Below are 13,419 nucleotides of genomic sequence, written 5' to 3'. Positions count from 1 at the left end.
CCATTATCCATGTGCATTCGCACTGTACGTCTTACAAAGTCACGTTTCTATAGTACAAGCACCACGGTGGGCGAAGTACGGGGTAGTTCACAGGAATACTCGGACTTTACAAACAGAACCCATGTCAGGTCCCCGGCAAGACCATGTGGGCGCGCAGTGTAAAACCACGACAACAAAGTCTATTTGCTTCCGATATCATCAAGTACCATGGCCGCCCTTTTTCCGCAAAACACCCGACTCGAAACCCTTCCCGTTGACTTGCCTCATCGGCATCGGATGTGCTTAAAAATATCCTTGTCGACAAACGCCTCCCGCTTGGCCGCCTTTCCTTTCTCCTCTCTTTTTTCTCCCGCCTCGGCTTAGATGAGCTGCTCAAAGGCGCGGTTGATGGTCGACCGGATGTTGGGCACGTCCTTCCAGAAGTTGATGGTGGCGATGGCGCGCTTGGCGATGCCCTCCGGGGTGAACTCGAACTTCTGTTGGCACGCAAGACAGACGCGTTAGCAACCAGGCTTGACACAGGCTTCAACGCACAGACATCCGCTCGGAAGAGACTTGCCTTGTACACATCCTTGTACGGGCCCGAAACGCCGAAGCGGTTGAGGCCGAACTGCTCGTGAGCGTACTTCTCCCAGCCCATGGTGCTCATCACCTCCACCGACAGCGACGGGATGCCGTCGGGCAGGACGCTGAGGCGGTAGGCCTTGTCCTGGGCGTCAAACACCTCGAAGCAAGGCAGCGAGACGATGCGCGCCTTGATGTTGTGCTTGGCGGCGAGCTCCTTGGCGGCGTCGACGCAGATCGACACCTCCGAGCCCGTCGACACGAGCGTAATGTCGGCGCCCTCCACCTCGTGGAGGACGTAGCCGCCCTTGATGGCCTTCTCGATGACGGAGCCCTCGAGCTGCGGCAGGTTCTGGCGCGAGAGGGCCAGGATGCTGGGCGTGTGCTTGGACACGAGGGAGACGTAGTAGGCGGCGCTCGTCTCGTTGCCGTCGGCCGGGCGCCAGACCATGCAGTTGGGAAGGGCGCGGAAGTGGGCCAGCGTCTCGATGGGCTGGTGGGTCGGGCCGTCCTCGCCGAGGCCGATCGAGTCGTGGGTGGCGATCCAGAGGACGCGGACGCGCGAGAGCGCCGACAGGCGGACGGCGCCGGCGGCGTACGAGACAAAGTTGAGGAAGGTGCCGCCGTAGGGGATGACGGTGCCGTAGGCGGCCATGCCGTTGAGGATGGCGCCCATGCCGTGCTCGCGCACGCCGAAGCGGATGTAGCGGCCGGCGTAGGTGCCCAGGCCCGTGGCGGAGGGCTGGAAGTCGATGGCGCCCTTCCACCTCGTCAGGTTGGAGCCCGTCAGGTCGGCCGAGCCGCCCACGAGCTCGGGGACGGCGTCAAAGATCTTGTTGAGCACGTTCTCGGACAGCTTGCGCGAGGCGATGGCCGGGTCGGCGGGGGTGTAGGTCGGCAGGTGCTTCTCCCAGCCCTCGGGGAGGTCGCCGCGCAGGCGGCGGAGCAGGTCGGCGTGCTCGGCCTGGTACTGCTCGCCGTACTTGGCGAGCAGCTGGTTCCACTCCTCCTCGGCGGCGGCGCCGGCGGCGGCGGCCTTGTTGCAGAGGTCGTACACCTCCTGGGGCACGACGAAGCTCTGCTCGGGGTTGAAGCCAAACTTCTCCTTGAGCTGCTTGATGTCGTCGGCCTTGAGCGGCGAGCCGTGGACGCCGTGGGTGCCCTCCTGCTTGGAGCCGAAGCCAATGGTGGTCTTGAGCTGGATGAGGGTGGGCTTGTCCTTGACCTCCTGGGCCTTGCGGATGGCCGCCTCGATGCCCTCGAGGTCGTGGTTGCCGTCCTCGACCGTCAGGATGTGCCAGCCGTACGACTCGTAGCGCTTGAGCACGTCCTCGGTGAAGGCCTGGTTGGTGTCGCCGTCGATGGTGATCTTGTTGTCGTCCCAGATGGCGATCAGGTTGCCGAGCTGAAGGTGGCCGGCCAGCGAGCACGCCTCGGCAGAGACGCCCTCCATCAGGCAGCCGTCGCCGAGGAAGCAGTATGTGTAGTTGTTGGAGAGCTCAAAGCCCGGCTTGTTGAACACGGCGGCCGTGTGGGCCTGGGCCATGGCCAGGCCGACGGCATTGCTGATGCCCTGGCCGAGAGGGCCCGTCGTGACCTCCACGCCGGGGGTGTCGTGCGCCTCGGGGTGGCCGGGCGTGATGCTGTCGACTTGCTGGAGAGGAAGTCAGCACGGCCGCGGGGAAAAAGGAGGGGAACGACAGGCGAAAACACTTACCCGGAAGTTCTTGAGGTCCTCAATCGAGACGGCATAGCCGTAAAGGTGGAGAAGAGCATACTGGAGCATGCAGCCGTGGCCGTTGCTACTTTGGGTTAGACGGCAACGCCCTCTGGGTCCGTGGAAGAAAAGAATAAAAGAAAGCAACTTACGAAAGGACAAAGCGATCCCGGTTGAGCCAGTTGGGGTTCTTGGGGTTGAACTTCATAATCTTGTTGAACAGGACGTGGGCGACGGGCGCCATGCCCCTGGTCTTGGCGTTAGCATCATCGATCCGTCATCGGCGTCTGGTGAAAAGTGGCACGGGCGGCCGGGGGCGCGGCAGCTTACATTGGGGCACCCGGGTGGCCCGAGTTGGCATGGAACGTCGCATCGACCTGAAAGAGGGTGACAAGGTGAGCAATTGATCAATTCACTCTCCAGATGAGCCATGTTCCCTGTGTATCTATGTGCGTCCCTCCCCATCGCTCCTCTTGTTTCTGCCCGTTGGGGCGGGGTAAAACAAGACGCCGGCGGGCGATTTGTGCTGAGAGAGGGGTAGTGACAGCGATGGAGGGGTAGAGGAGGAGGGGGAGGAGCTTACCGCGAGAACGCGGATCGTGTTGATGGCGAGCTTGTCAACGTCGGTGTAACCCATGATGCTGGCGGTCTCTGGATGTTCCTGGTGTTCAAGAGGGTCACAGAGGTTTCCAGTGGTTGGGAAAAGCGAAGGAGAGGAAGAAGAATGGACCGAGTCGAGTCGCAAGAGGTGGGGTGGTAGTTTTATGTATGTCGCCCTTGTCCCCCCAGGCACGACCCGCGTTCTGGAGGGGGGGGGAATTGAATCTTCCAGGTCGACGTCCTCAACGCAACGCAGGTGGGGTAGGAGCTCCGTGATGCTGATAAATGGACCGTATGCTCTGACGTAACGAACAGTTTATTTTTTTTCTTTTTTCTTGCCTCTTTGCCTTGCTTGTATGTTCTGTTTTCTTTTCACTCTTTTTTTTTTTTCTTCATCTCCTTTTCCTCTTCTTCTTATCCCTTTTCTTTCTCCCTGCCTTTTTTTTCAACACCAAAGAGACCAAATCACAGAGAGAACAGACTGTACAGCAGCGTTCCGTGTCAAGACGGGCCATTTTTTTGTCATGACGTACGGTCGATTTATCGCCTTCGCCTGCGCTGGGGAAGCCAGCGAGATGCCGTGAGCCCAGGGCGGCTTCTGGTTCGCCCGGATGAATACCTCCTGTGGAGTTGGCTTTGACGAGGGGAGACTTGGTGGCAGCTGTTGTCTGCCGGGTTTTGTCAGCCATGTCTGATCTGTGTTTCCCGATTTTCTGACCATCTTTGCCCCCCCCGCCCGTCTGGTTGCCCCCCAACAGAACGTCACAGAAAAGGCCGCCCGGGGAGGGGCTTCCTGAATCGGAGACGGCGGGGTCCGAGAGCTCTGCGTCTTGACCTCCCAATCCAGGGCTATCCTCACTAACGTGGTCTCTTACGTACACAGTATGTACACAGGTTCCCTGGTCTACGACCCCTCCGGGGATGGAGGAGCATGGCGGGTAACACAGAGCAGAAATCAGCCAGCAAACAACAGCACGTCCAAGGCATGGGAGATCTGTTTTCCCTCTTGGTTGGTTTCCAGGGGGAGGCTACTAGTTACTCCCCTCCCCTCCCCTCCCCCCCCCACACTCGAGGTGTCGGTGGTTAGGGATAGTTCGCAGGATCAAAAATACACGCACTCCCTGGCGAAGCTGTGGTCCCCGTCGCATCTACTGTGTAACATCCCAGCTCCACCAAGTCCCGACGCACGGGAGGGGATGGCATGACGACGATCCATGATGGCCGTGGTCGGTGGTAGGGTGGTCGCTGCACGTTTCTCGCTCCCGCCACGCACCACACATCCAGGGCGGCTTCGTATTCATGCCAAGAACCTGACGGATGGGCGCCAGAGTGCATGCCATCACTTGTTGTTCGGGGTTCGACGGACCTCTGCCGCTGCCGTCGTGCCAATGCGTCGCGAGACGATGGCTGCGCTGCTGCGGTTTCATGTAGCGTCCTTGGTCATGCGGGGCACGCGTCCTGGACGTTGAGGTGCTGCTGCATGCTGCAACATGCTGTAACATGCTGCGGCGTGCTGCTGCGAATTTGCTCGTCTACTATACGAAAGAGTACATACATAAGTGGCTAAGAGTAAGGGGTAAGACTGGGTGTGCTGGTGCGACTCGTAAGCCTGAATCATCCAGACATGCTCCATCTGTCATGCTGCCATGGAGCTTTGATTCTGCAAGGTGAGAGGCCACGGAGAAAGCAAACATGCGGGGCTTGAAAGCTCCCCGTCCTTCCCCCCCCTCCCCCACCTTGGGGACCTGGGAGCTGGTCTCAGGGTTAGGGTATCGTGCGTCAAATTTTCCAGGGTGGGGCCCGAGCCGGTGGTGTGAACCTCCACTGGAAGTCGCAGAAAAAAACAAAGTTGGTTTTGAATTCAGGCTAATTGCAAAAGCGTCGGCCGGCGATGGAGACCCTGAGCATGGTCCTCGCCTGGATCTGCATGAGGCTGAACATCGGGACATCACAGCGCCAGGACGGAGCCCATCTCAAGACGGCAACATGACGGGTAAGAAAAGGGGCACCGCCAGGCCCAAGCCCAGGCCCAAGCCCACGAAGGCCCATCCCTCCTCCGGCCACGACAGGCCACGGCACAAGGAGCCAAGGAGCGACAGGTCCCGGGACGACCAGGAGGAGGACCAGGAGGTGCAAGGCCCCAAAGGGACCGTGTTCGACAGTGACCCTGCCCACCAGCAGCGCGTCCTGGACATCTTCCGCCGCGCCTTTGAGGACGTGCTCTCCTCGGGCCGCTTCACCACCAAGCTGCAGGCGCTAAAGCAAGCCCTGTACGATCGAGACTTTGCGAGAGCCTTTGGCGATGCGGAGAACCTAGAGGCGTACGCGGCCCGGTGGAGTCCCACCCGGGCGCTGTGCTACGCCTCGGTGCTGTGCCGGCTGGCGGACGACCATCTCGGCCCCTTGCTGTCCCTCCCCGACGGCGGCGATCCCCCCGCTCCAGACCAGCCCTCCCCGCCGGCCCAGCTCAAGGCGTTCTGCGTCGGCGGCGGCGCGGCGGAGCTCGTCGCCGTCGCCGCCCTCGTGCACCAGCACCCCTCTCCCCTCTCCGCCTCCGTCACCCTGCTCGACTCGGGCCCCTGGGACGCCGTCCTCTCCAAGCTGACCGCCGCCCTCACGACCCCGCCGCCCATCTCCAGATGCGCCAGCGAAGCCGCCAAGCTCTCCAACGTCGCCTTCGCGCCGGCCTCACGCCTCGCCTCGACCTTCCTCTCCCAGGACGTCCTCGCCCTGGACAAGGCCCAGCTCTCCGCTCTTGTTGGGTCCACCCCCCTGCTCGTCACGCTCCTCTTCACGCTCAACGAGCTCTTCACCGCCGCCGGCGTCGGCAAGACCACCGCCTTCCTGCTGACGCTGACGTCGGTCGTCCCGCCGGGCTCGCTGCTCCTGGTCGTCGACAGCCCGGGGAGCTACTCGGAGGCGAGCGTCGGCAAGGAGGCGAAGCGGTACCCGATGCACTGGCTGCTCGACCGCGTCGTTGTGGACACGACCCGCCGGGAGCCCGTCAACGGCCGCCGCTGGGTCAAGGTCGACGAGAAGGAATCGGTCTGGTTCCGCCTCCCCGACGGCGAGCTGGACTACCCGATCCAGCTGGAGAACATGCGCTACCAGATGCATCTGTACCGGGCAGAAGACGCCAGCCAGGATGAGGAAGAGACCTAGGTAGGGTTTTTTTCTTTTCTTTTTAGAGCGCGTCCCCGACCAAAAAGGAACAAAAGAAAACAAGAAAAAAAGAAAACGATCCATCGGTCCCCACTCATGCCCACACCAGCTTCTTGACCGCATGCCCCAGCTGCTCAAAGATCGTCGTGTTCCTCTTGGCCTCGGCAAGGGAGATGATGTCCCCCTTGTGCAGCAGATCGGCCTCCTCGGGCGTCTTGCCCGCCAGCCGCGGCTGGTTGCGCATGGCGAGCCGCTCGATCTCGCTCGCCATCACCACCACCTGCTGGAGCTCGCTCAGCTGCGTCACGGCCCCCGGCTCCGCCGGCTTCTGGCCGCCCGCCGGGTCGGCGAGCGAGGTTTGGCTGTGCAGGGCCTTGAGCGCGATCTTGCGCGTGGGCGGAGGGGCGGGGCCGGCGGGCCGGCGGGAGAGGAACCCTGCGATGCCCGAAGCCGCGGCGGGGGCGGCGGCGGGGGCGGCGGCCGGCTCGTCGGGCAGCGGCGGCGACGGCATGGACGACGACAGCGAGCGCGTGTTGACGCGCGTCACGTCGGCCGCGCCGGGCTGGTACTCGACGACGAGGCCGACGTTGCGGAGTTCGTCGGTCTGGGTGGGCGAGATGGTCGAGGTGATGTAGGTGCCGAAGCGGATCTTGCGGACGTGGGCGAGGTCGACGCGCTCAAACGACGACACCTTGTCCAGGTCCCAGTCGAAGCGGCAGAGGTAGAGCGCCGCGTCGGTGAGGAGGAGCACCGCCTCCTCGAGCTCGGGCCCGCGCACCGTGTCGGGCGCGCGCGGCGTGAGCATGGTCCACCCGCCGACCAGCTCCTCGGCCTCGTCGGCGACGACGCGCTTCTGGCACAGGTCGATGGCCTGCTGGCGCATGTTTTGCATCGAGACGGCGGGGTCCTTGGTCATCATGGTGGCTTCGAACTCCTCAAAGACGAGGGCCGTGACGTTGCCGAGCAGGAAGTCGATGCTGGCTTGGAGGAAAAAGTCGTTGAACATGCTGGACGCGCAGGCAGATGGCCGTTAGCATAGAAACAAACATGCCTTGAAATCGACAGCAGCGGGCGTTCCGCTCACCCGTTAAACAGCCTCGTCAGCGACAGGCCCGCGTCCGTCAGCGCCCCGCGGTAATTCCGCTTTCTCGTGCGCGTGTAGTCGCCCTTCATGGCGCCCGTCGAGGCGTACTGCTTGGAGATGGCATCGCCGTTGTCCGCCCACAGGGTGTTGAACCACGCCTGCTCCTGGTCCGTCTGCGCCGCGAGGTCGAACCCCTCGGCGCGCAGCTGCACCTCGAGCATGTGCTTGGCGAAGCTGCTCTGGCACACGTTGGTCCGGTCCAGGCAGTCCATGCAGTTGGTCCGTAGAATGCCGGCCTGCCGCGCCGAGGGCGTCAGCCGTCGCGGCGCCGCCGGGCCTTCGTCCGTCGCGCCCGCGGCCGGCGTCGACGCCGCCGCCGCCGCCACCGCAACGGTGCTCCCGAAGCCCTCGAGCTGCCGGCCCAGCTTCTCCAGCAGGAGAGCCACGTTCTCAAACTTCATCCCGCGACACACGGCGTGGAAATCAAACCACTCAAACCCGACCGCGCCGCCGTCCGCTTGCTCCTCGTTCAGCCGCCGCACCGTCTGCTCGTACATGTCTCCGAGGGGGGCCTCGACGCCGTGCTTCTCAACCAGGTTGACCGCGAGCACGGCCGCCCCGTCGTACCGCCGCCTGAGCCCGGCGAAATGCTTCCGCAGCGCCGCAAGGTTGGCGTCGGCCGAGTGCCGCAGCACCGGCACCGGCTTGAGCGAGTAGGGCGACTGGGTGAAGAAGAGGGGGATGCTGCCGCGGGTTTGGACGAACGAGTAGATGCGGGAGCCGCCGTCGTCGTCGTCGCCGCCGCCGCCGCCGGTGTTGAGCTCGGTGGGGCACAAGAGCTGCTCCGTCTCGACGCAGTTGGCCACGTTCCCCTCCTCGTCGATCCCTCTGCGTAGGTAGCGCAGCCCGGCGCGCTTGGCGGAGCGTCGCGAGATGAGCGTGATGTCGTAGCGTCGTTCGGTCGGGCGCAGACCGGGCTCGGGCGGGGACGCCGTAGAAGCAGCCACGGCGGCGACGGCGGTGACGGCGGCGGCGGCGGCGGCGGCGACCCGGTCTATGGGCAGAGGCGAAGTTGATGGCACCGGGGACGCCGCGCGGGACGGCAGAGGGCTGAGCTCGAGCGATTCCTTGTGGCCCTCGGCGTCATGGTCGACCTGCGGCGGGTGGCTGTCGACGACAAAGGTCCGCTGCCCGACGAAGCCTTGCATGAGCGGGAGCGCCAGGCTGTCGACGCCGGCGGAGATGAAAGGCTCGAGCATGTGCCGGTTCCAGAAGTAGTCGGGGTCCACGCGCGAGTGAAGGGGCGTCGGCGGGCTGGAGGGAGCTCGGACGCTGTCGGCCAGCCGGCGCGTAATGTCGAGGTCGTAGGAGAAGTAAAACGTCTTGCTCGAGCCGAACAGCATCTGCGTCGTGCGCAGGAGCTTGGGGAGCAGGTTCATGGCGGCCTCGCTGCCGTCGGGGGCGTCGCCGTACGCCGTCTTCGCAGCACCGCCCCTCGCCGCGGCGTCTTTGCTCCCGCCCGCAGCAGCGGCGGCAACGGCAGCAGACCCCTCGTCGGCGCTCAGCCCGAGCATCCTCTTCTGATCCATCGCCCAACCCGACCGGCTAAACCACCTCTGCGCGAACCTCCCATAGCTCCCCCGTTTCTCAATCACGTCCTGCGCAACGCTGCTCTTCTTTGCACCCGTCGCGGCCGTCTCAACGTCGCTCGCCACCTCCACGTCATCCCCGACTTCATCGCCCCCCAGCGCCGTATCAGGCCCCGTCTCATCCGCGCTGGCCGTTCCCGGCGCCGAGGTGGACGCGCCACCCTCCTCGCTCCGAGCCCCTTTTCTTCCGTCCCCGGCTGCGCCGGCTGTCAATCGCCTCTCCTCCTCCTCGACGGTGCCCTTCGCGGCAGCGCGCAGCGCCGCCGCCGTCTTGGCGACCGCCTCCTCGGCTTCGTGCTGCGAGGTGCATGGCGTCAGGGCCACCTCGGTGATGACGTAGACGGGGAGGCCGCCACGGAGCTGGGCGACCTGCTGGCGGCGGGTGATGGAGACGAGGTAGCTCTTGCGGAAGACGGTGAGGAGACCTGGCGAGGAGGATATAGCGTGTCAGAGAGCCAGAGGCAGCAGGGCTAGGTCCTAGATCGAGCTCGACTTACCGACGATGCCGAAGGCTTCAAAGGACGAGTTGGGCGCCAACGAAGCCGGGCCGTTGGTGGGGTCGCGCGAACATGGCGAGATGGCGGCGTCGCCGTAGCGGATGCGTACGGGGGCGAGTGACGCGAGGCGGTGTGAGTTTTGCTGGTCTTTGCTGCTGCTGCTGCTGCTGCTGCTGCTGCTGCCGCCGCCGCTGCGGGAGCCGAACGGGTGCAACACCAAGCCGTCGACGGCGGCACAGATGATGACCTTGCGTGCCAGTCCCGGCATGATTCAGGAGACCTCGATCATGTGTCGTGATTCCCGGCCTCGGAAGGTTTGAGAGACGCTGACGGTACCAAGCCTCCGAGTCCAGAGCTATGAGCTATGAGGAGCAACAGACGGGTTGGGTGGATACAACCCTTCCAGGTTGCGGAGTTCACTCCTGGAGAAGCAGTCTTTCGTTTGTGTGTTTTTCATTCAATCCAGAAAGTCCCAGAGGGTCCCCGAAGGCAGTGTGAGTTACGACTCGCTCAGAACCACTGGGTCCTGAGGAATCTCAGGTTCGGGTCCCGACGCCGGGGCCGGAGGGGACCTGTGTGGTTCCCAATAAATGCCCACGGGACCAGCGCTGACGGCGCCGATGATGTCTAAAGTGTGGGGTGCAGCTCAACCTGGCACTGGACGCCCAACAATAGCCGGCGGTACATTGCACCCCACGTCATCACGTCACGGCAGCTCGGCTACAACCCCAACCCTGGGCCCCATCGAGTGTCACATCGTCAAGGATTCCGATATCATTTCCCATAGCTAAGGTACCTAGGTCCCCCAGGCTACATACCATGGACGGCAGGATCTATGCCCCATCTCCGAGCCTCTGGTATATACGGGTCAACCCGCTAGGCCTAGTCCTATCGCCATCGCGACCATCCCACCTAGCATTCCCTTCCGGTTCCTACCACACATGCATTGCTGCTCGTGACCGTCTTACATGGCCAGACGCTCGATCTTCTCGCGCAGGGAGCGGATCTTGGAGTTGAGATCCGAGGCCTCGTTGGAAGTAAGGGCGACCGCAATGACGGCGCGGGACACGCCGCAGGCACGGCCGAGAGCCACCTTGCTGGGAACGTACTGCGAACAGGAACCGTCAGCTCTGGGGTCCTCTGGTCAAGCTGCTTGGTCGGGATCGAGAGAGAGGCTACTTACCACATAGGGAACGTTCTTCTCCTCGCTGATGAGGGGAATGTGCAAGACAATGCTCAGAGGCTGGGTGTCGGCCGCGAGAATGACGAGCTCAGCAGTACCGCGGTTAACAGCCTTGGTCGCCTCATTCTGCCCATGGGTTAGTCGCGCCGATCGATGCATCACAATGGCGACAGAAGCAAAAAAAAAACGTACAGCGCCCTTCTTGAGCTGCCGATAGTGGCTCGCCTGCTGAACGCAGTCCAGGAGCTCCTGGACGAGCGCGGGGTCCTCGGCCTTGGGCCAGGCAGGCGACTCGTTCTGGTCCGCCATTGCAGTGTTGGTGGAGGAGGGGTCGGAGTTGGCGTTGGCAGAGTTCTCGCGGTGGTCGAGCTTCTCAGACAGTCGGTCGACTGCTTCGGTCAGCCGATTGAGCGACGTGCAAAGGTGGTGAGCCGCAAAAAGAATGCTGACACCAGGGTTCACGGCGGGAGGCTCGCCCTGGGGTGGTGGAGATTGTCGACGTTGGGACGCTATCACGAACGACGACGATGATGAAGTGAATGGTGCTGGGGAAAGCTCTCTCGAGAATTTGCGCCGACGGCAAAAGAGTCGAGCGCAAACTTTGGGCGGTGACGAGAGGCAAAACCATGCAAAAAGGAAGCCAAGACTTACCTGATCTGTGGATAATCTTCGGCTTGTTATCGAAGGATCACGTGGTGATTGCGATAATGGTTGTGGGGCGGTTGTGGCGGTGTTGTGTTGTGAGGAGGAGAGATTTTGTGTGGCTGAGGAAAATCTGCGCCACGAACCAAGAGGCCGCGCGGGAAATGGGATGAGGTCCATCCAGCGCTGGAAAGGCAGCGCCAAGCAAAGCTCGCAAGGCACGGACTCAGCGCGTGGAGCCAGCCAACCAACAACAACCGTCAGCCTCCGAGAAACACCTCGCCGAGCCAACCTCCATCTTTCAACAACCCATCGACATCATCACGCCAGAGCTCGGGAACGCACTGCTCCATCTCGCCATCCATTCTATTCCACCAGACGAACTCGCACAACCCCTCTTTTCAGCCTTCACAGCTCCTCCCCCCCTCCCACAACCAACTTTCACAATGACGGACTACTGGTACGTGACCCGCGGTCCAAGCGAGCACCCTCCCTCCTCTTCCCACCCACCCACCGACGTCTTTCACGGTTCCCAGCCATCAATGGCCCTGCAGCGGCAGCTCCTGTGATCCTTTGCGACTCTTGCTGACAATGATTTTGTTTCCAGCCCCGTGTATGCGGTTAGTGCTCGGCCTGCCCTGCTCCGCTGATTCCCACCCGAGTCTCCGACAACGGCGCCGTCGACGGCAGCACCGGATCGACTCTGCGTCGGCTCCGAGTCGCGCCAAGCCGCCATCATCGCCTGTCGTCTTACGTGTGCATGCTGACGCGGTCGATTTGTAGCCCTTCTTTGGCGCCATGGGCTGCACGGCAGCCATCGTCTTCACCTGCCTTGGCGCCTCCTACGGCACGGCCAAGTCGGGCGTCGGCATCGCCGCCATGGGTGTCCTGCGGCCTGATCTCATCGTCAAGAGTACGATCCCCTCCAGGCCCCGGCCGGAGATGATGGGTGGCTACGGATTGCGGCATCGCTGACCCAGCTGCGCAGACATTGTCCCCGTCATTATGGCCGGTATCATTGGCATCTACGGCCTCGTCGTCTCGGTCCTGATCTCGGACGGCCTTACACAAAACAGCTACGCGCTCTACACGGGTTTCATCCAGCTCGGTGCCGGTCTGGCCGTCGGTCTCGCCGGTATGGCGGCCGGTTTCGCCATCGGCATCGTCGGTGATGCTGGCGTGCGCGGCACCGCCCAGCAGCCCCGTTTGTTCGTCGGCATGATTCTGATTCTCATTTTCGCTGAAGTCTTGGGTACGTGGCCATGGAAATCGGCAGCCTCTAGCAACGTTGTTCTCTAACCTGGCTGTTTAGGTCTGTACGGTCTCATCGTTGCCCTGCTCATGAACTCCAAGGCCACGCTCAACATCTCGTGTTAATAAGCGCCCCACCGTCTTCTGCCACGCGCGGCCCGACGTGGGTCGATAAGATGTACACCATGCCCAGCCCACGCCGCGCGTGCGTGACATGCAAATGCATAAGGCAGTTCCGCGCTTGGGAAGCCGGAACCAGCCAACCCGCACACACATACACACACACACACAACACACACACACACACACACACACACACACAACACAACACACACAGGCACACCTGGGAATGGAGGGGAGGCACGCAGGAACGGTTGGGCGGGGTGGTGCTGGGCCTGGCAGAGTGAGCCGGCGACGCATCTCGGACACAGGGTTGGGTAATGGTCTTGCTTTGCGGGATTCGGGACATGTACTCTTGTCACATCACATGGTTGCTCATCGCGGGGGGTCTTTGGGTTTCTCATCTCATCATAGACGAGGATGATGGGCGAGATTGTAAGTTTAGGTTGGCAATGGTTGCTTTACAGATTCCGCGTCCCGCACCCTGTGTTTGACGGCCGGCCATGTTCCCCCGCGATGTGGCTGTTTCCAAGGCATGAGAATCCATGCCCATGCTGGATGGATCTTGGCCGCGATGTCTTCCTTTGTTTAGGCTCTGCCTCGGTTCCGCAGGTAGCTCGATCAACAGCTCTCGTCTTTGTATCCACAGACGACGGCATACCTTATACCTACCCCAAGCTTGGAGCCAACTGCGTCTCGCTGGACCGCACTTCATGCGCACCAGCCGCATGAGGCATTTCGAACCTACGTGATTGCGCAGTGGAGACAAGAAAGGTTTGCCATGCTCCAACTTGGTAATGCTTCCTCTCACGTCTGGTCTCCCCTACGCCTCTCCACTCCCTTCCCCATCCCGTCACCCATCCACCCGCGATGAGTCCATAGCTCAACCATGTCACACCCCACAGCAGGCCGGCGGCCGAAACCACGTTGAAAGCTCGAAACGACAAAAC

General features: G+C 62.4%; 5 protein-coding genes across 5 annotated transcripts; 2 read left to right on the top strand and 3 right to left on the bottom strand.

Moving 5' to 3' along the window:
* Positions 1–359: 359 nt before the first annotated feature.
* VTJ83DRAFT_5640 (uncharacterized protein) lies at positions 360–2,918 on the bottom strand (the record flags this gene model as incomplete). The annotated part of the gene is made up of 6 exons (XM_071012263.1): positions 360–476; positions 560–2,218; positions 2,282–2,366; positions 2,434–2,529; positions 2,612–2,658; positions 2,865–2,918. The coding sequence occupies 6 exons, from the start codon at positions 2,916–2,918 to the stop codon at positions 360–362; spliced, it is 2,058 nt and encodes a 685-aa protein (XP_070865015.1).
* Positions 2,919–4,867: 1,949 nt separating this feature from the next.
* Positions 4,868–6,043, top strand: VTJ83DRAFT_5639 (uncharacterized protein; the record flags this gene model as incomplete). The annotated part of the gene is made up of 1 exon (XM_071012261.1): positions 4,868–6,043. The coding sequence occupies one exon, from the start codon at positions 4,868–4,870 to the stop codon at positions 6,041–6,043; it is 1,176 nt and encodes a 391-aa protein (XP_070865014.1).
* Positions 6,044–6,137: 94 nt separating this feature from the next.
* On the bottom strand, positions 6,138–9,541 carry VTJ83DRAFT_5638 (uncharacterized protein; the record flags this gene model as incomplete). Its single annotated transcript, XM_071012260.1, has 3 exons — positions 6,138–7,050; positions 7,128–9,201; positions 9,274–9,541. 3 exons carry the CDS (start codon positions 9,539–9,541, stop codon positions 6,138–6,140), a joined length of 3,255 nt encoding a protein of 1,084 aa, XP_070865013.1.
* Positions 9,542–10,237: 696 nt separating this feature from the next.
* VTJ83DRAFT_5637 (uncharacterized protein) lies at positions 10,238–10,765 on the bottom strand (the record flags this gene model as incomplete). The annotated part of the gene is made up of 3 exons (XM_071012259.1): positions 10,238–10,381; positions 10,457–10,582; positions 10,649–10,765. The coding sequence occupies 3 exons, from the start codon at positions 10,763–10,765 to the stop codon at positions 10,238–10,240; spliced, it is 387 nt and encodes a 128-aa protein (XP_070865012.1).
* A 779-nt stretch (positions 10,766–11,544) lies between these two features.
* On the top strand, positions 11,545–12,475 carry VTJ83DRAFT_5636 (uncharacterized protein; the record flags this gene model as incomplete). The annotated part of the gene is made up of 5 exons (XM_071012258.1): positions 11,545–11,558; positions 11,706–11,718; positions 11,882–12,011; positions 12,087–12,350; positions 12,411–12,475. The coding sequence occupies 5 exons, from the start codon at positions 11,545–11,547 to the stop codon at positions 12,473–12,475; spliced, it is 486 nt and encodes a 161-aa protein (XP_070865011.1).
* Positions 12,476–13,419: the final 944 nt, after the last annotated feature.

The sequence above is a fragment of the Remersonia thermophila genome, chromosome 5 (genome assembly GCF_042764415.1).
Source record: "Remersonia thermophila strain ATCC 22073 chromosome 5, whole genome shotgun sequence".
Taxonomy (NCBI): domain Eukaryota; kingdom Fungi; phylum Ascomycota; class Sordariomycetes; order Sordariales; family Chaetomiaceae; genus Remersonia; species Remersonia thermophila.
This window is presented reverse-complemented; position numbering and strand designations above follow the sequence as displayed.